We start from the raw sequence: 24,917 nt of genomic DNA, 5'->3' as shown, positions 1-24,917 counted from the left end.
AAAATGGAGTTACAAAAAGAAAAATGGAGTCCCTCTTGTCCTATCAATAGTACTCATCACAATTACATCACATATTCACAAGTCTTCCTGCCCCAAATGAGACAAAAAACAACACCGAAAGGAAGCCATAACCCCAGCATCTAGCACAATTCCTGGCACAGAGGAATCACTGAGTAAATATTCACAAAACTGAGAAGCACTGGGTAATAATCAATGTTGCATGGCACAGGCTTGTAATCCCAACACTCGGGTAAGTGTGGAGGGCTGAGACTGGAGGATCGCTCCCAGTTCGAGGCCAACATGGACCACATAAAGAAACCTTGTCTCAAAAAACAATGTTCCAAAGGCCATGCTGGACAGATGCAGCCCCTGTGTGTCCAACCACGCCCAACGCTGCGCAGGACTAAACAGGGAGCAGTTCTGCCTTCCAACCCTTTCCACAGTCACTGAACTGCCACCAAAGACCGCGTCAACGGCAGGGCTCGCAAGGTGCTCGAATTCGCTGCTGGACCGTCGAGGCCCCTGGCGAGTGATTTCGGAGTCGGGCAAAGCGCGACTAGGGCAGGGGCGGGAGGTGGAGAGCCGGTCCAGCCTTTCCCAAAAACAGAGCGGCATCCTGCAGTGCAGGCACAACGCTGATGCTGCGACAACAGAGGGGAGGCCGAGCCACCACCACGACAGAATCGTGCGTGGGCCATTCGAAGCCGGATACGTGGGTGTGCGGTTCCCCGGGGCTTCCAGCCAGTCCATGAGAGTCTGCAGATTCGGGCGCGAAACCCAGGTCGCTGCAAAGCGGCCCCTGGCGGCGGCGGTGCCGGTCGCGGAACCAGCTCCAGGGCCCGAACGCAGAGACTACAAGGCAACAACGTGAGGCGCTGCGTCTGGCGCACCGGAAGTGACGTTTGCCGGAAGCGCGCCGGAGGATGAATCATGGCTCTGAAGGCCGCGGGCCATGTGTCTGAGGAAACTTTATCACTCTGGAAACGGTAATGGAACTACGCTCAGCAGCCAGGGGTTGGGACTTTTTGCGTCCCTCTGCGGACCCGCTGACCTTGGAGCCCCGGCTGTGAAGGCGCAGGTGCCGGTGCTCGAGCCACCGAAGTCAGGCGGGCCTGGCTTCCGGCGCGGGCCAGAGGCCTCTGGGTGTTGTAGTCCGCCACCCTCGCCTCCACGCTTGTCCCTGCTTGTCCCCGCGCCCCTGCGCTGGCTCCCTGGGGCTGTGGCCTGACCAGCGCGTACCTTGCTTTCCCTGATAAAGAGGAAAACCTCTGGCAAGACTAACTGTCCTGGAAGCGAGGGAGGACGCTACAAGGAGAGCGCGCGCCGGACAAACTGGCGCAGCGGTCTCCGGGGTTGAGGTGGGAGAGTCCGGCATGGGGACCCGGGACCAGCTTTGACCTTTCTGTTCTCCTAGGGAGCAAGCCCGGCTGAAGGCCCTCCTGGTAGACCGGGACGCGGAGGCCTGGCAACGGGACCCCGCCTTCTCGGGACTTCAGAGGGTTGGGGGCGTGGATGTGTCCTTCGTGAAAGGGGACAATGCCAGTGCCTGTTCTTCCCTGGTGGTGCTCAACTACCCCGAGCTCGAGGTAACCTGGGAGGGACGCTGAGCCAGGTGTCGCCTCAGCTGACAGAACAGACCTGCCAGACTGGGAACCAACTCAGGGTAGAGGCCAGCCTCTCCTCTTCTAGAATTTCTTCCTGAATTCATTTTATTCTCAATGTTAAGAATGGAACCCGGGACTTTGCGCATACTAGGCACGCATTCCACTGCTGAGCTCAACCCATGGCCCTCCTTTTGTAGAATTTCATTAGCAGATTGAAGAGACTTTGAAGGGGAAAAAAAGGGCAAAAGTTAGGGAATTCTCCCCCTTGCCCTCACACCTGTTTCACCCTGCCTCCCTTGTTTCTGCCTGTTAAATCTTGCTGTACTCACTCCCCTGGTCTGCGTCCTGTCATCTCCTTCCCTATCTGTGCTGCCATTGTTCTTCCTGTAGCTGTGTTTTCCTGGACTGCCTGCCTCAAGTGCTGCTCTTTGGTTTCTGTTAGCAGAGCAATTTTCTTAAAAAGCAAATGCGATTATGTCACCAGGAGTCCCTTGAAAACACATCAGTGCCCTTCCTGTGGTGTCATGGTAACTAAAATTCACACTGTTTGACATGACTTCATGACCTTCTGCTCCCTGCTTGACTGATCCTGTAGGCTCAGCTCCCAACGCTATCCTCAGTCTGTCCTGCCTTTAGATGGCTTTGACTCCCTCAAACATGCCATGTTCTATCAAGCTATGTAATCTTTGCAGTATGCTTCCTTTCCCATTCAGGTCTGACCCCTCTCAGGGCCCAATTTACACATTACTTCCTTCAGTGAGCTCCTCCCTCCGACAAGACCAGGAGTTACTCCTCAGCACCCTTGTCCTAGTCCCTGCAGGCTGCTGTAGCAAAATGCCTCACACAGGGTGGCTTATAAACAACAGAAATTCCTCAGAGTACAGAGACTGGAAGTCCGACTTCAGGATGCTGCATGATCAGGTCCAGGTTCAGACTCTCTTCCAGGTTATAGATAGTTGCCTTCTCACTGGCATCTCATGGTGATGTACTCATCTCCCAAAGGTGCCTCCTCTTACTGTCATCACTGTGTGGGTTTGAACTTCATCATATGGATGGAGGGAGAATCATTCAGATCATAGCCAATCCTGAACTTCCTCTTTGCCACTCTGGAATGGAATAGAATTGGCCCGTTTCCCCTACCAGAAGATAAATTCCGTGGTAGCAAGAACCTGGTTGTCTTGCACACCAGAGGTGGCCTCAGCACCTGGCTCAACACCTGGCAGACCCTCGGAGCCTGCCTAATTAGATGGCGTGCATGAATGAGCAGTAAGCCCATGGTTTGTTTGCAGTCCCCAGTTCAGGAAGCCTTGGCTGCGCCCCAGCTTCCCAAGGCAGCAACATCTTCCTGCTTCTGTGGCTTTGTGCTTTACCCAGAAGGCCCCTTTTAGACCGGGTTCAGCACAGAGGTATTAAGTGCCCACTGTGTGCTAGGATCCAGATCTGTAGTGAGGAAACCAAGGTCCCTGTTCTCACAGGTCCCTGATCATTCTATACAACAGTGCACAGGGTAAAAGCACAGACGCCAGTGCCAGACTGCTCCTGTTTACACCCCAGCTCTGCCACTCCCCACGGTTCTTGGCTTCTGGTTCCTTTTCACTTGGGTGGGCAGGATGATAGTATTAATGCCCTGTTTGCAGAGTTGTGGGGGGAATATCAGGTCTCGTGTGGAGAGCAGGCAGCACAGTGTTCTTTTGCTCTCCAGCTCTCCCTGGCTACAGACTCAGTCACCCTCATCTGTGCCCCCGGCCTCTGTTTACTGCACCTGCCACCATCCTGCTCTTGTCCACACACAATTACATGACTGATTTTTCTTTTCCCAGGTTTTTAATTTGAAAGTGTACAACCGTACTGAAAAATTGCAAAAGAATACATTAAATGCATCCATATGCTCTATTTAGATTCAGATGTTGCTGATTATGTTATGTTCTCTGTGTGTGTTTACTGAGTACTTGAGAACATGTCCTCGAAGTTGTAGCAGCTCATCTCTGAGTGCATGAGCAGTCTACCCTGCACATAATGTCCTATATAACTGCAGGCACATTATCACACTATGAAAAATCGCAGTGATCCTGTAACATTGCTCGAACCTGGACACAGTCTCATTACCCTCTTGTCCCCATTATGGATCTAAAAGCTGGTTTTTTTTTTCTGATCTATAAATTTTTAACATTTATGTTCCCTATTCAGGGTTGTAACAAGTATATTGTGTTTACTGTGGGCTTTTTTGTCTCATCTTGCCTGTTTCCTTTACTCTTTTCCTCACTGCCATGTGTCTCAAAGTAACTTCTCTTCTGTTCAATTCAGTTTCCCAGGTCACAGTTGACTCTTCAGTATGTGGAATCAGATCTCCTTTTGCTTTTGGAGTGTTTCTTGTATTATAGTTTTTTGGGTTGGGTTGGGTTGGGTTGGGTTGGGCTTTTTTGTTTGTTTATTTGTTTTTTGCAGTACTTGGGGGACTGAATCTAGGGCCTTTGCACTGAGCCATATCTGCAGCTTGTTTTGTCTCATTTTATTTTATTTTATATTTTCTGAGACAGATTCCTGTAAGTTGCCCAGGCTGGACTCAAACTTGTGGTCCTTCTGCCTCAGCCTCCCAGGGTGCTGGGATTACAATTGTGTGCCACCACCCCCAGTTTGGAGTATAGTTTTAAACACTGACCTGTTAGTTGGGCTCCCTAGTTTTGCTTCTCTCCTTCAGTCCTGTGGATGCTGGATTTTCTTTGGTCACCTGCATTCTTTTTCACTTTTTTTTTTTTTTTTTTTTTTTTTTTTTTTTTTTTTATGCAGGGTCTTGCTGTGCAGTTCTTGCCTGCCGTGAGCTCACTTTGTAGCCCAGGCTGGTCTCGAACTTGCAGCGATCCTTCTGCCTCAGCCTCCCAAGTATTTCACTGTTTCTTTTAACTTCTTCCAGCATTTTGCTTTATTTCTCTTGTTTGCTTCATTTCTCTCCTCAATGGCTCTTGCTGAGTTATCCCCGAATCAGTCCCCTTTGGTCACTCTGTAATTGTTTCTGAGTCCTTATTTCTGAGGTGACTTTGATCAGGACACCATCATGCCCTGTCCTCCTCACCAGCCCCCATCATCCTCTGCCCAGTTTGCTGTCTGGGCTGCTCTGTGACCTATGGTGTTTCTTCCCCCACAGAGATACACAGTGATGTTTGTCAGTGTTTTCTCCTTATGCTATGGTCATAGGATATTGGGTGGGGGTCCTTTCCTGTTTTTTTCTCCAGTTTTGGGCGCTTGTGTGGAGGGACTCATACATTCAGCCACCATCACGCTGTGGGGATACAGGCTGTCATGAGTTTCCTATTGAGTTGTTGATTAAAATTTTGGGGACAAGCTCTGTCCCTCCCTACTAACACAGACCTAGGTACATTAGCTTATTGGTTCAGCCTCAAGAAAGGAATGAAAATTGTGATTTGGAAGCTATCATCAAGAGATTTAGGAGATTCAGTAACAGAAATGCAGGAAGGAAGGGGGTTCTGGAGAATGTGTGCACATAGGAAATTCCCTCCTTGCTGGGCCATGAGACTGATGAAAACACAAGGTTAAGACACTTGCTGCCCTGAGTACTTTAAGCAGAGTCCCTTGATGGTCAGTCCGGTTTTAAAAGGGTGTCCTTCTTCCCCTTTGTGGTCTGTCTTGACTCTGCCAGAGAAGACCTAAGAAAGGTAGATGTGCTTTAAAAGCTTTCTTAGCTTGGTATGGTCACACATGTCTGTCATCCCAGAACTTTGGAAGCCTGAGGAAGGAGGATTGGAGGTTTGAGCTTAGCCTGACCAACTTAATGAGACCGTATCTCAAAATAAAGGAAAAAGGGTCTGGGAGTGTAACTCCGTGCAAAACTCCTGGATTTGATCCCTAGTCCACAAAACAAAATCACTCTGGGTTGTCCCAGCCATTTCAGAAAGCCCCTGACCACTTGTGGCCCTGTGTCCTCTACACCTCCTTGCATCTCATACAAGGCCTGTTGTCCAGGGGCTCCCTTCCACTCTGGAGTCAGTAGCATCCTCAGAGTTTTTCTTCCCAAGCTCTCAGATTGTCCAGCTCCCCTGCTCCTAAGTGACCTGAAATTCCTTCTCATAAAGCCATTGCCACAGCCTCTGAAGACGCCTCCTCCAAGCTTTTCTAGTGTACATAGTGCTGCGTTGGTTCCTGGTGTTCTTCACACTAGTACTGTGCTGTGCTCTGAGCCTCCAGCAGCCTGTACAGGGTCCAGTGAGGAGACCCAGGGGCTGGGGGAGGCTGGCTCAACCTTCACCAGCTCCCGAGAAAAACCAGGTGGGGAGCACCTCAACTCACCAGGTTGCAAGTAAGCACCTTAGAAATGATATCAAGGTGAAACCACCGCGCCCCCCCCAATCCAGTAGCTCATAGGCAGAAAAGTGGGCTGTGGGTGGGACAGAGGGTAACAGGGTGGTGGGAGGGAGCAGGTGGCATGGCTGCCTGCTGACCTGCATGCCTGGTGTCAGGTGGTGTATGAGGAGAGCCGAATGATCTGCCTGACGGCCCCTTACATATCAGGCTTCCTGGCCTTCCGAGAGGTGCCCTTCCTAGTAGACGCGATCCGACGGCTGCAAGAGAAGGAGCCAACCCTGATGCCCCAGGCAGGTGCCATGTCCTTGTGCAAGAGAGCCATTTGATTCCTGGGGGAGGGGAGGGGAGGGCCCCTGCAGGCCACCATCACTCACAGCCTGAGAGGAATGAGATTTTCCAAAACTGCACCCCAGTGGCAGGGTCCACCCACCCCTACCCCTGGTTGCTGGGACAGCCACCTCAGCTGACTGTGACCCCCTGTGGCTCTAGGTCCTTCTTGTGGATGGAAACGGGGTGCTCCACCACCAAGGTAATCCTGCTTCCCAGAGAGAGAGTTGGGGTGGGTGCTGTGGGAAAAATGGGAGAGAGCACCTCCCATGTCCACCTCACTAAGCTACGTCATGTCTCCTGTCCAGACCGATTTTCATGGTCAGGATGTACATTGTCCCTCACTCAGAAAAGAGCTCTGCCTTCTCTTCACCGCCACATCTTCCTGCTCCTTCTTCCCCAAGATGCCCCATACTGGCCCATCTAGAGGTGCCACCATCCAGTGTTGACCTCACAGCTGTGAGAATTCACAGGGCCCCCACTTAGAGTAGCCCCATGCCACTGCTCACCCTGCGCCCTAGAGCCCTGCTTCCCACCAGTGCCTGGGCCTTGGCCCAGGGAAGGTGCTGAAGTTGATAGGCTATTTTACCCTCATCCAAACTGTGGTGGCCCCCAGAAGGGTGTCCAGGGGAAGTGTTGGCCTTCCTAGCAGTAAGTATAGTTGGGTCCCAGCTGCTCCTCTCAAAACTTACGTCCTTAGAGCAGTGGTAAAATCAGGGTATACAGGATCTTGTCCAGGGTCAGCTTAGGCCTCCAAGTCTGCTTCCCAAGTATTCTGCCAGTCTGTAGGCAGCAAGGTTCCAACTTTACCCCACTTCTTCAGCTTATTCTCCTCTGCTCCCTGGCAGGCTTTGGGGTAGCCTGCCATCTTGGTGTCCTCACAGGGCTGCCCTGCATTGGGGTGGCCAAGAAACTCCTACAGGTGGACGGACTGGAGAACAATGCTGTGCACAAGGAGAAGGTAAGGGGGCTCATGGGCCTGGGAGGGCCCTGGGGGTATCTGAGACGTTGGCTACCTCCTAGAATAGGGTGTGATGTCCAGAGGGAGCAGGTGACATCCCCACTTTCCCAGTAGACAGCAAATTCCAAGACCAGAGATTGTGTGTCTCCCCATGGAGCAGTTGCTCAGAAAATGCTTGTTGAGTTGATGGGGTCCCCGACTGCTGGTTCAGCCCTGACCCACTCCAACTACTCAAAAGAAAGTTTATTGACTCTATTCAAATGTGCTCAGATTCCTGGTAGGAGAGGAAGCAATTGTAAGGTAGTAACCCTGCCCAAGGTGTGCTGTTCAGTGGCACCTCCTGTGGGTCCATGGCCCACACCTCAGCTGGCACTGGGAGAGCTGTTACACCTTCTCTGAGCCTTTGTCATCAGGTTAGATGGGATCCTGTAGGCAGTGCCCACAACACAAGCCCTGATCATGCTGCTGCCCAGCGTACTCAGTACTGTCTTGGGGGCTTGGCCTTGCTGGCACAGCTCCCAACTAAGACTGGCTTGTGACTAGGTTTTAAAAATGGAGAAGCATGCCTTCAGCCCTGCAAGAAAAGACTTCTGGTTTTTGTTTTCGTCTTTGGAATCAAACCCAGGGCATTGCTCATGCTGGGCAAACATCTATCACTGTGTTATGCCTCAGCCCCAGGAGACATTTCTTACAAGTTTCTTTTCCCTGTTTTCCAGATTCGGCTCCTCCAGGCTGGGGGAGATACATTTCCTCTGATGGGCAACTCTGGGACTATCCTGGGAATGGTGAGTGGCTTGAGGCCTCTGTCATCCCCAAGTTCTAGCTCAGAGAGGAAGGACAGTGGGCAGTGGACCCCTGCAAATGCACTCACATGTGTGCATACAAGACCCACTCAGCTCTCCATGTCTTTCTGCCTCTCTTACCAGACAGGGAGGTGATGTGACATGTTTGTTTATCTCCTCCTCTGACCCCAGTGAAGCTGAGGGGACCTCAGCCACACTCACCCCACCCTGCGCAGGAGAGACATAGGGAGGTCCTTGGGGGCTGGAGCGCCTTATACACTGCACACACCCTAAACTGCCACTTGCCACCTGAGATGTTATCAGAGCCTCCAGCCTAAGGCTGGTCCTGACCCCCTCAGGGCTATGTCCCCACAGCACTCTGACCTCACCCTCTGTCCACAGGCCCTCAAGAGCCATGACCACAGCACCAAGCCCTTGTACATTTCTGTAGGCCACAAGATGAGCCTGGAGGCAGCTGTGCGCCTGACCCATTGCTGCTGCAGGTTCCGGATCCCAGAGCCCGTGCGCCAGGTGATGGGGCTTCCTGTCGGTGGGTGACAGGTTGGGGGACTGGCACAAGCATCTCTCTGCTCCTTGCCACTTGATTGTCACATGCTGCCTGTCAGCCCCAGTGGGATCTTGGAATAGTGATGTGAAATCAGGATGATCCTAGGCTGAGGACAGGTCTGCAGGCTCCTTGCTGGAGAGCCAGTTGGCCTCCCCAGACCCTGGAGGCAGGGGTAGGAGAGCAGGGACTGCACTGTTCTTCCTGAGGCTGCCTGACCCAAGCCACCATGCCCTACACTCTGCCTCACTGAGCCTGCTACACCCAGGTACCATCTTATGTGGAGAACGTACTGACGTTAGCTCAGGAGGCAGAGTGCTGCAGTTACCACTCAGCTCGCCTGCCCAGAGGAAGTGGTCCTCTACCAGGAGGCCCTGTAGGAGTGGTGCTGAAGAAGGTTTGTACTGGCATCAGGAGCCCCAGTCAGGTCTCCAGGGTGTAGTGCTCAGGGCCCAGGGGATCAGCACTTTGATGAGCCAGTCAGCTCAGTGGAGAAGGAGCACAGCCTGCAGGCAAGGGAGTTTGAGCTCAGCATACAGGGCCTGGGACCACTTTCCTACGCTCAGCTGTGATGAGAGCCCCCAGTTACAAGCTGGTAAATGTCCCAGAGCAGCACATAGGTCAGGGATCCAGGAGAAGCCATCCCCAGGAAGAGGAGCAAAGGGCAGTCCAGACTGGAACAGCATTTTTGAGGCCCGAGGATAGGGAAGAGTTTGAGGTTCTTGAGACACTCTGCCAGGGCAGGAGGTATAGAATGGGTAGGAGTGAATTTGTGTTTCAAGCCCCACTTCAGGGACAGGGGCAGCTGAGGGCTGTGCATGTGCAGCAGGACACCCAGATGCACCTGTGTGCCACAGAAGCAGTGGAGTCTTGGGAAGTTCCAACCCAGCCTGGAGCCCTCTAGGTGTGCTGAATGGTGGGGCCCCAAGCCTCCCTGTTGCCTGCATCTTCTCTGGCCCACTGTGGCCCCACAACCACCCACAGAGGGCCATAGGCTAGACTTAGCTGGGAAACCCACCCCTAGGCCCCTGGACTCTGACCCTGTGGCCTCCATCCTCCTACATCCCCAATGCAGGTATGCAGAGTGGCCTCCAGGTGGCAGTAGCAGCCCACACACCACTGCGATGCTCGCAGCCACAGGGTGGCAGTGCCCAGCGGTGGCTTCTGAGGAGCTTGTAGGCACAAGCAACAGCCCCCACAGTCTCATCCTCCCTACTCAGGGTGTTGCTGGGCTCATAGGCACATAGGCTCCCAAACCTGTGAGTTGTGTCCCCAGCTCCAGGAGGCCTTTCCCCCATTCCTTCACGCATGGTCTAATGAGAGAAAACCCCAGAGATCCTGAGGCCTGGGAACCCTGGGTTACACTGTCCTAAACCTGCAGGACACTGGTCCCCTGACCTTGCAGGTGAGGGGCCAGCTGCCTGAACACCTAGAAGTGGGACAGAGTCATATGTCTGGTGCTGGAGAAGAGCCTGCCAAATCCTGCCCACACTCCGCAGAAACGCCGGCAGGCGTGGGATGCGTGCCTCCTGGGCCTGCTTCTGTCTGCTGGGGAAGGGGGTGTGTGCAACCCTGGAAGCTTGGTCCGCTTTCATCCTGGGCCCACTCACCTCAGCACTGACCCTCCCTGCTGTGCATCCAGAAGTTTCCGGAGAGTGGGAGAGATGTGGCTAAGGGCAGTGTCCTCTTACAACGTGGCATTGGGAGCTACCCTACCCTCTGCTCTGGCATAGCCCCTGGCTTTCAAGGGACCCTTTGGTAGCAAGTGCTGCTGCCTTCCCTGTGCCAGGTGCAGGCTCTCCTGCTAGGCTGGGTTGCTGCCCCCAGGATACCCCTCTGCCTACCCGCCCACAGCCCCGTGAGCTACAGCAGAAGTCGTCTGGCAATCAGCTGTTGCTGTCAGTGTGTCATGAAGCCAGAAGCTAAGCTAAACCCATTTGAGCTGGGATCAGAGGGCTTCCTGAGGCCAGGCCATTTAAGAGTGTCCCAATCAGTGTGACCCCATTCTGTGGCCTCCACAGGGTCTGTACTAGTCCCTATCTGTGGCCTGTGAGCCTTTTTTTTTTTTTTTTAATAATTTTGTGGAACTTTAGGAGACAGGCAGCGGTCACAACTGACACTAGCCAGAGAGACAGACAGTGACCCCAGAGTAGGGGTAGACTGGCCAGCTTGAGCCCTCCCCCGTCAGAGCAGAACTCCCTGGAAGGAGGAGCTATGAGCACAAGGGAAGCTGAGCAGCGCAGCCACCCACCAGCCTCAGCAGCAGGTCCACAACCCCTGAGGTCTTGGCCCTCCTGTCAGTCACTCATAATGATGGGGCTATGGGAGCTAAGGGGACCCAGATGGACTTCTTGTGAAGGGTGTGGAGGCATTTCCCAGTCTGTTTGGCAGCCAACCAAGAGCCCACCACTTCTTATCTGTGCTCTTTCCTCCAGGCTGACATCCGCTCTCGAGAGTACATTCGCAGGACTCTGGGACACTCCGGGCCACCTGTATCAGGGCAGGAGAGGTGAGTGCCAGAGAGCCTCAGGATGCCCACAGGCATCCTCTTCCTGCTTGCAGTGTTGTGGCTCAAGACCAGGCCTGGTAGGAGAGGTCCCAAGAGTGTGGAGAGGGTGTGGACTTTGAACCTGGTGGGAGCTCTCCAGAAACACCACCCCATGACCATCTGAGCCCCACCTCCCAAAAGAGCTGCTGCCGCCTTTCCTGTCTTTCACCTACAAGTGGCCCTGGCATGGCCAAGCCCCGAACAGCCTGCCATGTTGTACCCTTTGAGCCTCAGTTTCTTTCTCTGCAAGGCAGGCAGAGTAATTCTTTTCCTTCCAGGTTCTGAGGTAGAGTGAAACTACCTGGTAGATAGCCTCAGCTGACCGTACAGGGGTCAGACTAGTTAGCCTGGAATGGCCTTCCGCAGAGCAAGTTTACAGAGAAGCCTACTTTACAGATAAGGAACACGAAGCCTGGAGCATTGGGAAGTGGCAGAGTAGGGTGCCATATATGGTGGCTGCACCCCCCCGCCACCTCCTGAGCTCCTTGCCCCCTAAGATTTCTGCCAAGGGGTGAGTCGTTCAAGGGCTGCACCGCCTCCACTCCTCTTCCCTGGCAGCCAGCAGCTGTTCCCAGGCCTGGATAGTCTGCTTTGAGAATTGAAGGAAAGGGCACTGGGAACCCCCACTTCAAAGAGTTGTACTGACCAGCCTGAGTCAAGGTGGATCTGTCCAGCTGGCCATCAAGTCCTGCCCAGTTCTCTGGCCCATGCCTGTCAGCAGCCCTTCCAGGAGCTCTTGAGGAATAGAGGGAGTCAGGACTGGCTCTGGAATCCCTTTTGAGGCTTCCCCTTCTGCATGTGATTGCAGGAACCAGAAGGGACCAAAGTTAGAGGCATACCCCAAAGGAGGTTTGGTAGAGCCAGCAGGAGAGGGCACGCACCCTGAGGACCCCAGCAGAGGCCCTGAGACAAGCCTGGATACTGCAGCCGGGCTGCTGGGAGAAGCGGAGCAAGGCCTGGCAGTTGCTGGGAGCTGGACACCGTGAAGATGCCAACTGTCAGCCTCCCACTCCAGCTCAGGACAGTAACCACCCCAGGAATGGTTGCTAGGGACGGTGGGTGCCTGCTCTGGTAGAAACACTGACCAGAGGCCCCAGCAGGACACCGCTTGGGTTGTTGGTTGTCCTGCCTCCTCTAGCATTGAGTGATCTGTCTGATCACTGTCCCAGGACAGATGTCCCCAAGGTGAGTGCCAGACCAGAACATTATGAGATCACTCTCCAGAGCACACAGGGGATTTGGGGTTCAGATGCCCAGTGGGCCAGAGACTGGCAGCCTGTGCAGGTGCCCACAGCTCCTCCTCTGCTGCCCCAGTTCTTTCAGACTTCTGCTTAAACCATACCCCACCAGCCAAAGCAGGCCACCCCTATAGCTGGGAGGGGCCCAAGCTGCACGGCCCCCTCCAGTACCACCCACATGTGTTCTTATGCTAACCTGCCCATCCTCCAGCCTGCCCACTCTGGGTAGGGCCCAAGAGAGTCCCCAAGTCCACCGGTTGTTCTCCCCAATTCCTGCCTCCTTGCTTCAATACCATCCCTGCAGTGGGAGGAGCCCAGTCCCAGCCCAGCAGGCTGCTTCCTTCCTAAGTCTGTGCTGATGAGGCAGCTGAGACGCAAGACACAAAGGGTGGCCTGCTCCAGTCTGTCCCTCCCAGGTTCCCAGAGGGGTTGACAGGTGGTAGATAGGTCTGGCTTCCCTAGTTCTGGGTCAGGATGGAGGGGAAAGAAAAGGAGGGTTCCAGAGATGAAGGTGCCTATATGCTCAGTGTACCAGGTTCTGCTGAGCCAAAGGGATCTCTCTCTCGCTCATTCTCTGTCTCTCTCTCTCTGTCTCTCTCTCTGTCTCTCTCTCTGTCTCTCTCTGTCTCTCTGTCTCTCTGTCTCTCTGTCTCTCTGTCTCTCTCTCTCTCTCTCTCACACACACACACACACACACACACACACACACAGAGGCATCCAGTTTGTCCAGAGGAGACAGCTACCAGGCCTTCTACCCGAGCCTCAGAACTCTCTGAGGTAGAGTGCTCTGGCTCCTGGGCAGAACCTGTTTTCTCACAGGTACAGCCTCTGCCTACCTCCCAGGCGTTTAGCTGGGAGAGGGAGGACCTGGTGCCCTAGTGGTGGGGTCCTAGGGCACAGACTGGCCCACACAAACACACTTCTGGGTCTCTCTGCATCCCCACTGAACTCCGGGCTTGAGGGCTCACAGCTTTCCCCACCATCTGCCCTCCTAACTCCTCCAGACTTTCCTCCCAGAGCTCCAGGGGACCAGGGGTTGGCATCAGAAGTGCAGGGCTAAGGCTCAGCAGAGCTGAGTAGGATCCAACTGTCCCTCACGAGAGCTTTGGTGAAGTGTGTCAGATGGGGATAATGCCTGTGCTCCCTCCTTGTGGCTGGGGAGGTCCCATGAGGTGACATACATAAGGGGCTTAGCATGAAACCTGGCACATGGTGGCCCCTTGATTCCAAATTAAAGCCATTAGTTTGGAAAAGTGGGGCCCACAGAGACCAGAGCTGATGGCCATGCCAACTCAGATGAGAAGAAACGAGATTAGAGTTCTCTCCCACCCCCAACCACAGGTGGGGGCAGCCCTAGCTGCAGCTTCCTTCAGGACTCGACAGGCAGGACCAACTTCCTGGGACAGGTCCTGCTTTCCCCTTCGGTAACCCCCAGGCCTACTGGGAGGCTCACAAGTGGCAGCCCCACACTGCGAGGCACACTGTAGACCTCACACACAAAGAGGTAGCTTCAAGTGTAAGGCAGAGGTGGCCATGCCTCCTCCTGTGGGGACTAAGTCTTCACACAGGGCACAGCCAGCACCTGCAAGAGGTCTGCCCAGCCCCTTGCCCTTCCCACAGTAAGGAGCAGGCCAGAGCCCTGAAGCAAGTGTGTAGATAAACTGTGTTGTTTTGCAGTACTAGGGTTGGAACCCAGTCCTTTGCATACTACACAAGCACTCTGCCACTGAGTCACCTCCCCTGCCCTGCAGACAACTTCTGTGTGCCTAATTTTTGTTTGTTTTGAGATTAAATTCACCATTCCAATCATTTTAGAAGTGTGTACTTCATGGGCTTTTTCTAGCCAGGCATTTTGGCATGAACCTATGATTCTAGCTCTTCCAGCTAAGATGCAAGGATCACTTGAGCTCCAGAGATCGAGGCCAACCTGGGCTAATAGTGAGACCCTGTCTGAAAAACAAACAAGAACATCCACAGTCTGGTTTTTGTTTTGTTTGTCTTTTTGAGACAGAGTCTTGCTATGCAGTTCAGGCTGACCTTGAGCTCACTTTGTAGCCCCGGCTGTTCTCAAATTCACAACAATCCTCCTGCCTCAGCCTCCCGAGTGCTGGGATTACAGATGTGCACCACCATGCATTACCCCAAGGGGAAATTCCCTGTCAGCAACCACCCTGCATCCCCTGCTGCCAGAAGCTGGCAGCCGCAGGTCTCTTTCTGCCTCTGGATCTGCTCACTGAAAGGCACTGCATGTAAATGGAATCCTACCCTCCTTCATGTGTGGCCCTCAAGTCTGGTCTCCCACACTTACAGAATGCGTCAAGGTTCATCTGTGTTGCACCATGTGTCACTACAGTAAGTCCCCGACTTACAAACATTGGCATTGGGAACGTACAGGTGTAGTATCAGGCTCCCTCTATCTGATTATAAAAAAATCCAACTTAAATGTTCTCCCAGAATGAAACTCATTCATAAGTCGGGGACTTACTGTCCTTAGCTCCCTTTTGTGACTAAAATTCTGCTGCAAGGATCTACCACATTCTGACTCTCCACAAATCAGATGGCATGCATTTGGGTTGTTGCTGTTTGGAGGCTATTATGGGTAATGCTGCCACAAGTGCTGTGGACAAGTGTTTGTGTGACTGTGTTTCAGTTCTGGTGAGTCTACACCTGGGAGAGGAAGTGAGAAGCTGCCAAAATGTTCTCCAGTGTGGCTCACAATATTACAGCCCCACCAGTGTGCATCAGGGCGTGGTTTCCCCACGTCCTCCTTAGCTTGTGACTGTCTGTCCTTTGCCTTCTAGCCATCCTAGGGGCACAAAGCTTCATACTGTGAGTTTGGTTTGTATGTCCCTCGTGATTCATGATGCCACACATCTTTTCATGTGTCGCCAGCTAGTTGTACACCTTCTTGGGAAAAACATCTGTTCACATTCTTTACCCCTCACCTTTTATACTTGGGTTGTCTGTTTTTATTGCTGAGCTGCAAGAATTCTTTGTATGTCCCAGATACTCAATGGTTGCTGGTTTGTGTGCTTGGAGTTTGTCAACATAACTGATTCAGTGGTGTATACTTCCTTGTTTGTGGTCTCTTCTTTTATGTCCATGGGGTCATTAGAAATGGCCCACCTTGATTCCTGCTTTTGGTAACCTGTGTCCTCTCTGACCTTGATGAGGCTCACCTGGCGTGGGTTTGAGGAGTGTCCCCACAGTGACCTGATCCTCGTGAGTGGTGGGAGGACAGGCACCTGCTGAAGACCCGCCTAGCCCAGGATTCAGAGGGCTGCAGCTCAGACCACATCTGCCTGTGACCTTCCCTGGCTCTCCCCAAGCAGACAGTCACCCATCGCCTGGCCTCAGGACCTAGCAGATGCAGATCCAGCCCCCACCCCAAGTCCTTGGATGGGACCTGACTTGGGGGCACAGGGCTCCATGAGCGGGAACTTGAGGACATGGGCTGGGCACTGTTCCTCTTGGAAGGCAGCTGTGCTCACCACTCGGGAAAGCTCTGCCACAGGGTTGGGTTTAATGAGGGCAGCCCTTGAACCTCAGGGGCTAACTAGAGTTTAGCTTGAGGAGCAATGGGGGGCAGTACAGTGCCCACAGCATTTGAAGGGTGCAGGCATTAGGCCACAGGCCCGACCTAACTGCTAATGGCCACATTAATACCATGTCAGCGGTCAGCAAAGAGAGGGCTCTTCTCAGCTTTGAGACCCTGGCCCTCCCCTTGGTGGTAGGCAGTGACAACAGTCCAGAGCCAGCTGGGCCATTTCCCCATCTGCTAGAGGGGGCTGGGTGGGGCCAGGGCCAGGAGGAAGAGGGTACAGGGGCCTAAGGTCTGCAGACTGAGAGGCAGGTGAACGGGCCAGGGTGCCATGGTGGTGGTAAGGTATGAGGCATCACTGCTGGGGCAGAGGGGTCCTCTGGGGGCTCTAAGTGCTGTGGCGTCTCCACTCCTTCCCACAGAACCTTAAAAATAGGGCCGCGGTGAGGGCCATCTCAACAGACCACAGCTCACTGGCGCTAAGAATATTCTTGAGCCTCTTAATAATTCAGGTGGGATCCAAATAGATTTTCCCGTTCACCTGCTGGTCTCCATGCCCCCCTCCCAGCGTCCCCACGCTATCTGCTGCTGGAAGCACAAGGCTTTCAGGAAATGGTTTGGCCTGGCTGCTGGGTCGCACCCAAGCCCCTCAGGGCTCCCTACTGCAGGACCCCTGCTTGTCCGCCTTGCCCTCTCCTGCGGCTCTCAGGAACAGGACTGCCCGAGGGCTGCAACCTGATCAAGGCAGCCCCAGGAGGGGCCAGCTGTGCTGCAGGCAGCCCCAAGCTCACCTGCTGCAGGCTGAGTGTACCTGGACAAGTCACTTCACAGCTGTGCCTCTCTCTGTCACTGCATGGTGGCATCAGTGCCTCCAGAGTAAGCTGTGGTGTTTGAGTGGGAGGGGTATCTGCACCAGAACCCTGGCCTGGGCCTCCCTCCTCTCCCAGGCCGTGCCCAAGCAGCAGACAGTGCTCACCTGCCCCGTCAGCCCCTGGCCTGGTCGTTCAGAGGAGAGGAACTGGGGTGCTACCTGGGTGGTAGTTGGGGGTCTCCAGCTTTCCTCACCCCCGCCCCGAAGGGAGCAGTCCCGGTTGCACTGGCCTGGCCAGGTCCTTAGTCTTAACCAAATTATTAATTAAAGGCAAAGGCACACGGCAGCACTGACAGCCAGATAAATAGCATGTGGGGTGGTTAAGGAGGCGTCGTGGGAATGATGGAGCACCGCTCTCCCATTCATCTCCCTCCCTGCAGCCTGGAAGCGGTGGCAGCTCCCATCGGGTTCCTGGTGCTCTGGGCAGCCAGAAGGCCAAGTGGGGGGCAGCGCAGGCCCTGGCAGACACAGCTGGCTCCCTCAGAACAGCCCCCTGCCCTTTGTCCCGTTCCTCCCCACCCTAGTGTGAGTATGCTGGGAAGGTGGGCAGGGGAAGCTGAGGCAGGCTAGAGCGGGGATGAGGCCTGAGATGGACAAAAGGACAGAAAGACCCAGGACAGGGAGAGGGAAGGAGGAACAGGATTCCAGGAAGAGGGATCATGCTGTGCCTCCCCAGGTAGAGCTGGGAGTGGGGGGCCGCTTGGATATTTTGAATTTTGTTTCCAGTTACTTCAGCTTCATTTATATGTTTTTCTGTCATAAATGTGCATAGTTGGATAATAAAGCAGTTCTGTGAGGCCTGCAGTGAAAACACAATACGTGACTTCTCTCCCAGCCCTCTCTCCTGATTCCTCCTTCTCAGGCTAACTTTTCTGTCATAGCTGATTCTTTTGGTATTTACTTGTAAATAGCATGCTAATATTCCTGCTTTTTTTCAGATTTAGAAATTATCCATTGACTTCCTGCTTTGAAGACTGAAAATTTGTTCTCTAACAGCAGCCCACACACAGGCATGCACACCCGCGTGCGCTCACACACACACACACACACCCATATACACACACTTTCCCCATCTCTCATTTCAGGGACTCAGAAGCCAGTGTGTGTGATTATTTCCTCACATACACTCGTCACAGCTGAGTGCTGGGTTGTAATTGCTTTTCTTAGACAACCTCTTGTTTGTCCTGGACTTAATAATTGCCTCAGCTATGGGAGGGGTTGGTTTATTTTCTAGGTACCCATTACTTATTTATCCCTAAACTGTGCCGTGGAATAAAATGGACTATAAATCTCCCTTTGGTGTGTTGAAAACATCAGGGCATTAATGAGTTTGTTTTTTCTTGGAGCCTGTGGTGGTGGCCTTCAAGATGGCCCCAGATAAGCACCCACTCTGCCATGTGGCACCAGCATTGGTCAGTGTGTGCGGCCAGTGGAGGGCGGCAGGAGCAGGGGTGTGTCACTCCCAAGTTCAGGGCAAAGAACACCTCGTGGCTTTTGTCTTGGTGGCATGCTTTCTCTCTCTCTTGTCCTGTGTGTGTGTGTGTGTGTGTGTGTGTGTGTGTGTGTGTTACTGGGGATTGAACACAGGGCCTTCATACTGAAATACATCCCCAGCCATTTTTTTTTTTTTTTTTGAGACAGGTTCTCACTAAATCACTAAGTTTCCCAGGCTGGGTTCAAAGTCACCATCCTGCCTCAGCCCTTCTAGAGTGCTGGAATTACACGTGTGTACCACCACGCCTGGCTTCATTTTGAGACAAATCAGTGCAGGTCATCAATGGTTTGGTGAAGCCATCCACTTGATAAGCAGGTATCCTACCACTAACCAGGTGAGGGTGCTATTTTAGAAATGGCTCCTCCAGCCCTGGTCAGACTTGAGAGGACTGCTGCCTGGATATCATCTCCCCCACCCACCCCCATCTCTCAGTACTGGGGATTGAACCTAGGGATCACAGAGCTATGTCCGCAGCCCTTTTAATTTTAATTTGAGACAGAGTCTGGCTAAGTTGCCCAAGCTGGGCTGGCCTTCAACTTGCAATCTTCCTGCCTCAGCCTTCCAAGTAGGTGGGATTATAGGCTTGCATAACGATGCCCAGCTGTGGCTGTCATCTTGACTGCAACCTTCTCAGACCCTGACCCCTAGCTAGTCCGCTTCCAAATTTGTGACCCTCAGAAACTGCATGAGACTAAATCTTTGTCCTGGGGTAATTTGTTACACAGCAGAAGCTAAGTGCACAGAGCCCTTTTTTCTCCTGCATCCACCTGGCCTGGCTACCCCACAGTTGTTGCACTATCTGTCACCAGGACTTGAGCCAATGCAGGGCTACCCTTTCTCCTGCTCCTGTATCAAATCCTTTCCTTCTTGTGTCCCCATTTTAATGCTGTGTGAGAAGCGAAGATGAGGAGACCAAGCCCACCACCGCCCTCCCTCTGAAGCTGGTGCCCCACTGACAATCTTCAGTGGAAAGGCCTGGGAATGGCACATGGACACCTTGGCTCGGGTGCCTGTCCACAGCTTCAGTGTGGATCCCACTGCTGCTTGTGGCTGTGGGTAGAGCCCTGCTGCCTGGAGGATCTGCTGTTTCCTTTTCTGGGCCCACAGTGCTGCATGTGCCAGCGTGGCTTTATTAGCTTTCTCTTACTGTAACAATACACCTGAGAGAATCACCTTAAAAGGAGGACAGGTTTCTTTCAGTTCACTGTTCTAGAGGCTTCAGTCCATGGCTGCCTGGCCCTGCTACTTCCAATGTATGATGAGGAGCCAAACTGCTCCCCTCACAGCTATCAGGAAGCAAGAGAGCAAGAGTTCAGGCTCCCACAGTCCCCTTCGAGGGCACAGCCCAGTGACGTAAGGCCTTACCTGAGGATCACTTCCTAAAGGCTCCACCACCTCCTGTAGAGCTGCATGCCTTCAGCACATGGCCTCTGGAGAGCCTCCAGATGCACAGGCTTGCACCACCACTGTCCTTGGTGCCAAAGCCAAGGTTGGCCCTGGAGACCTTTCCTCCAATTTGATGCTCATTCTCTTCCATCCTGGCAAAAGCAGTGATTCCCCAAGAGCCGAGTGGTACCATCCTCAAGATCACCTGCTGCAGGCCAGGCCTGGCCTCTGTCCCAGCTTCTCCTCCTCACAGGCTCTCTGACGGGCAAAAACTAAAGGAGCAGTGTGAATGTATGTGAGCTGCCGCCCTGTCCATAATCAGAACCCCAGGTCACGTGACAGAACATATTGGAAGCAAAAGGGGTCCAGGTAGTTCACTGCAGGGCAGGGTGGCCCTCTGTGCCCTGGCTGCTCTGAGGGCTTGGCCCCCCAACCACCAGCTCCTCCCTCACAGGGTTCAGTGGCCAGCAGCAGTGCTGGCTCAAGGCCTCCCCCATCCAGTGATCCTTCTGTCCCAAAGGCTCCAAGGAGTGCCCCAGCTAGGTCCTCAGCCTTTCCAGAGCACATTGTCTGGCCTTGGCAAGAGTAGAGGACAACAAAAGCCAGAGCCAGGATTGGGATCAGCCTTAGCAATCTTGTGGAGAGGGAGATTTCTTAGTGGGAAATCAAAGCACTGTTGCCCAAAGAAGTTATGCCTGGGTGAGGAAACTAAGGCTGGGGTTCTGCAGAAGGGGCAGAGGCTTTGGGGGTCCAATGAAGCTTCATCCCTAAGGCCCTAGGAAGGTATTGTCTCCTCCCACTGGCACCCTGTCCTGTCTCCCAGTAATTCTCTCCCAAAGCCAGCAGGGAACAGTGTGATTAAGGCTCCATTATTAACTTGCCAATCTTATTTCTGGGGCACAGACGCTAACAGCTTAGGGGACCCACTTGGCATATAACGAGGTCTCCATGACAAATTACTTGGGTATCAATTAACTATCTGGGGAAATGTCAGGCAGGATCCGTCATGCTGGCAGGGAGAGAGAGCCAATTAACCTGGAGCGGTCAATCCGATCCAGATTCAGCCTCCAACAGAGCCGGGAATGAGGGAGAGGGCCTGTGGTGCCTGGAGCAAGGCGGGGCCTCCGTCCCAAGAACTGCTGCTGCTTCCACCACCATGAGCCTCAGTGCCCGGTCCTGGCCCTGCAGCTCTCTTTCCATTCATTCTCTCCATAGTCACCCACCTGAAGGGGGACCTGACAGGAACTGGACAGTGCCACGGGACAATTGTGCAGCCAGGTGTCTGTGTCCTGGTGTGAGTGGCTTTGCAGGAGCCAAGGGTCCTTGAGGGAGGGGAGAGGACAGGCAAGAGCGCATCGCACTGCCAGGAAGTGAGGGAGCAACTGGGCACCACTAGACCCAGGGAGAGGCCACACCCAGTGCAGGGCATGGAACCGTGGGTGGCACCCTGGCAGCCCCAAGCAGTACCCAGTTCTGCACTGGTGAGCTGTGCAACTTCCGTAAAATGGGGACAAGCAGCGCAGTTTCCTAGGGTCACTGTGGGAATGAATAGTGGCCTGGGACAGTTGCTGCTGAATTTGGTCCCTCGGCTCCCACCTGGGGGTGCAGGTGTGGCCCCAACTGCCTGGTGAAAGCCCAGATGGAACATACCCAGGTGAGCAGATGTCCTGGAGAGGCTTTGGCTGATCAGCGGGCACTTAGGTGCCAGTGACAGAGGATAGGCCCTGACCTCTCAAGGCCATTGACCCCAGAGCCTGTTTGGGTTTTGTTTTGCTTTCAGAAAAGGCCCTCTGGCCTGGCATGGTGCACATTCCTATAATCCCAGCGCTTGGGAGGTTGAAGCAGGAGGATTGTTGTGAGTTTGAGACCAGCGTGGGCTACAAAGTGAGCTCAAGGCCTGCCTGAGCTGCATATTGAGACCCTATCTCAAAAAAAAAAAAAAAAACAAAACAGGCCCTTTGGATGCCTGGGATGTGTCCCACCCTGGTGACCATACCCTGATCCCCTCCCCCATGGCTTTGCTCATGGGACCCCCACCCCTGCAGTAGATACCCCATTCTGATCTACTCAGCCAGTGATTGGCAGCTGCCACTTCCCAGCCCCCCAGCCGCATGCCTATTCATGACACTGACATATGGCACCTCCGCGGGGGGTCGGAGGAGCTGCCAATCCATAGTGCAGCATGTCCCCATCTGAGCCCTGCCAAAGCAAACAAAGGCAAGATGCTCAGGGAGCAGAGGCGGGCTTGGGGTGAGTGTGTGTGTGTGTGTGTGTGTGTGTGTGTGCGCACACACACGTGCTGAGAGGAGGGAGATGGTTGGACTGAGGAGGTTGTGAGGTTTGAGAGCTGGTTTGGGCTCTCGGAGGTTTCTGGGGTCTCAGCCAACAGGGTCCTTGGCATCTGGCTGTCTGTCCCTCACCTCAGATTTCAGCTGGCTCGAAGACCCTCCTCCCACCATCTCTCGCCTCTCACACTGAACACCCAGGAGACCCCAGCAGCCTGAGTCCTTGCCATGTGAGAATTCTCTCTGCAATCAGGACATTCTACCTAATGTCAAACCATGTCTATAGGGCTCTGGGCTCAGCCAGCACCTTGTTTTTACTGGGGGTGGTGGGCCCCATATTGGGGCGGGAGCACTGTAGCCCACCATTGCTTTCTCTCAGACCCTGCCTCAGGCTGGGGACCCACAGCCACCAAGTTCTGCTCCTGGGGTGGGGAGGCCTAGCTCTGGGGTCCTTGGAAGGCCCCATCTCCTGACCCAGGGCTGAAAGCTGCTGCTGTGGAAACCAGGCCTCTTCAACACCTGGCCACATGCATCCTGGAGGTGGGTCAGGAGGGGTGGCCACCTGCCCCCTGATGCAGTAGGACAAGTGGGAGATGGAGAAGGGCTAAGAAGTGTGGCTCGAGTGTAAAAGGCCAGGCGCTCATGCTATTGAGCGGGGAGCGCTGCCTGGGGGACACCTCTCTGGCAGCCTCCGCATGCAGTCTACACAATGGTAGCACCGCGGGCTGGGTCTGAGGGGGCCCACCAGCCTCCTTCTTGGGCAGAGATGTTGCTGGCTGAGGGGGAAGCACCCGTACACTGTGAGCCTGCCCTGAGGCAGCAGGGAAAGGCACAGCCTTGCACCTGAAGAGGTAGCTTGCTGGAGAGGAGCCCTCATCGACTCTCCCCACACCAGTCGAGTAGGAGAAGAGGGTGCTGCGCTGACTCCAGCCCTGCCATCACCCTTGTCCTTGGCCCACCAGGGCTGTCTGGGTGACGTGACCCACCTGACCTTGCCTTGGATGTGGTGCCTCTGCCCCAGCAGAGCGCTCTGGGAGCGGCAGCCCCTGCCCGGGTTGGCAGCACTCACGTCGGCTGCAGGCGTTGGGCCTGCCATGCTTCAGGCACCGCTGTGCATCGAGGCATCTGCTGCTCTGTCTCAGGGCAGATGGCTGCCAGTGAGCTAAGTGTGTGCGGGGGAAGGGGTGCCATAGGAACCCCTTCCCGCGGGGAGCGTGGGGGCGGGAGAGGCAGGCACCCGAAGCAGGGTGGGGACTGCCTGGGGGGTGGGATCACGTGGCTCTGGGGTTGGGGTGAGGCCCAAAGAATCAGTTCTTGGGGCTGAGGGATCCTGGGTCACCTTGAGGGAATTCAGCACCTGGAGGCACAGATCAGGGCTGGCATGCCTGGCATCGCTGGCCAGGTGGCCTTGGATGAGTCCCTTTCCTCCCAGGTCCCCAGGGCCTGAAGGAGAGTTTGGACATCTTCAGGTACCCTGAGCCCTGGCTTCTCAGGTCAGGGACAGATGCCTACCATCTGTAGGGGGCCTCCTGCCAGGAGGCTGGTGGTGGAGAACAGTGGCACACCCTGCCAGCCCGATCCCTAAGGGCACATGAACAATGCCTTCTCCCCAAGCTCTGAAGCCACAACTCCTGGAGAGACTGGGGTTGTCCTGGTGTTAGCTAAGGTCACTCTGCAGTGCAGGATTCCTTGCCAGCTTTCCCTAGTTCCCTGGAGAGCAGCAGAATGGGGAGGGGTCTTGCCAGGCCACCAGGCCAGGCTGTGAGGAAGACCCTTGCTGAGGTAGGAGACCCTGTCCTGCCTTGGCTACCCCCAAAGCCCAGCGCATTGGACCCAGAATCTCTCAGGGACACAGGGACCCATGGAAGGTGGAAATACAAAGAGTCATCAAGGAACCAGCCTGAGCTACAAAGTGAGCTCAAGGCCAGCCTGAACTACATAGCGCGACCCTGTCTCAAAAAGACAAAAAAAGAAAGTCATCAAGGAAACAACCCACAGGGACCAACAATCTCAGAAGCCCACTGGTGGGCTTGGGGAATCCCCAAGGGCATGCTCAGTCATGACGCAGTGATGGGGGTGGCTGTGTGCACTCAACCCTCCTGTGACAGCCCTTGTCCGGTTAGACTGAAAGGAGACTGAGCTGCTGTGTGTGTTCTGGTCAGCTCTGGGGCAGCCTTCAGCGTGTCCACCTGGAACACCCAGCTGGAAGGACCCATGTCCTCCGGAGAGGCTGGCTGACGCCTCCAGATGTCCAGGGGAGCATGGCAGGTGGCCCCTCTTCCCTCTCCAGCTCCTCCAATCCTAAAGCGGCCCCACCCCCACCACCAACTCCATTAGCCAGCTACCTTGGCCACCACTGTGACTCAGCCCACTGCTCCTCAGCCTCACCACCCTTAGCTGGTGGTTGTCTTTTCCCACCTCCTTTCCACTTCCAAAGTGAGATGTTGTCCCTGAATTGTGGCAGGTGACTCCTGGAGCTCTGGCCTCTGCCCAGGAGTGCTCCAGAGCTGTCGCCCTTGTACCAGCCACAAGGACCAACAACCAGATACTGGGCACAGTACCCTTGGACTCCGGCTGGCCCTGGGCAGAGACTGTCACATCGAGGGCAGACACAATCCACTCCCCAGTCCAGCTGACTTAGGCATGGCACTAGGACATCCCTCCAAAATCACCCTCCCCAGCTGCCGCATGACCCAAGGCCGCAGTGTGCCCTTGACATTGTAGACAGAGCGGCCAGAAACCCTCCTGGGAGGGCAGGGCCTGGAGTCCCCTTTCCAAGGAGGGGAGGAACAAGCAGATAATTTGTCCATGGAGGCCAGAAAGGATGGACAGCTCCATCAGGGTGGCCGCAAGCTAATGTGATGGGTAAATAACTCTGAGGGGTCAGATAGCCTGTGGCCAAGGACAGGCAAGGGCAGCTGGCTCATCGATCCACTGGCCTTAACTTTCCTCCGCACCTGCCACCCCTTTTCTTCTGTGCATCCTCCCCACCTGCTT

At 54.5% G+C, this 24,917-nt stretch overlaps 1 protein-coding gene across 2 annotated transcripts; it reads left to right on the top strand.

Moving 5' to 3' along the window:
- The first annotated feature begins 900 nt into the window (after positions 1 to 900).
- On the top strand, positions 901 to 12,976 carry Endov (endonuclease V). 2 transcript variants are annotated; one of them, XM_013506016.1, is made up of 9 exons: positions 901 to 986; positions 1,415 to 1,586; positions 6,077 to 6,211; positions 6,411 to 6,450; positions 7,097 to 7,209; positions 7,926 to 7,994; positions 8,394 to 8,522; positions 10,992 to 11,065; positions 11,913 to 12,976. In XM_013506016.1, exons 1-9 carry the CDS (start codon positions 931 to 933, stop codon positions 12,088 to 12,090), a joined length of 966 nt encoding a protein of 321 aa, XP_013361470.1. In that variant the 5' UTR covers positions 901 to 930; the 3' UTR covers positions 12,091 to 12,976. The 2 variants fall into 2 exon arrangements, with proteins under 2 accessions (XP_013361470.1, XP_013361471.1); XM_013506017.1 differs by lacking the exon at positions 6,077 to 6,211.
- The last annotated feature ends 11,941 nt before the right edge of the window (positions 12,977 to 24,917 follow it).

This window comes from Chinchilla lanigera, unplaced genomic scaffold (assembly GCF_000276665.1).
Source record: "Chinchilla lanigera isolate Chin_1 unplaced genomic scaffold, ChiLan1.0 scaffold00105, whole genome shotgun sequence".
NCBI lineage: Eukaryota > Metazoa > Chordata > Mammalia > Rodentia > Chinchillidae > Chinchilla > Chinchilla lanigera.
The sequence above is the reverse complement of the archived record's forward strand: the minus strand, read 5'-3'. Positions and strand labels throughout refer to the sequence as shown.

Excerpts from the sequence above, each read along its gene's own strand:
- Endov (XM_013506016.1), top strand. The coding sequence starts at position 931 with ATGGCTCTGAAGGCCGCGGGCCATGTGTCTGAGGAAACTTTATCACTC. Across the intron at positions 987-1,414 it reads ACTTTATCACTCTGGAAACG|GGAGCAAGCCCGGCTGAAGG; the intron begins GTAATGGAACTA and ends CTGTTCTCCTAG. Across the intron at positions 6,451-7,096 it reads CGGGGTGCTCCACCACCAAG|GCTTTGGGGTAGCCTGCCAT; the intron begins GTAATCCTGCTT and ends GCTCCCTGGCAG.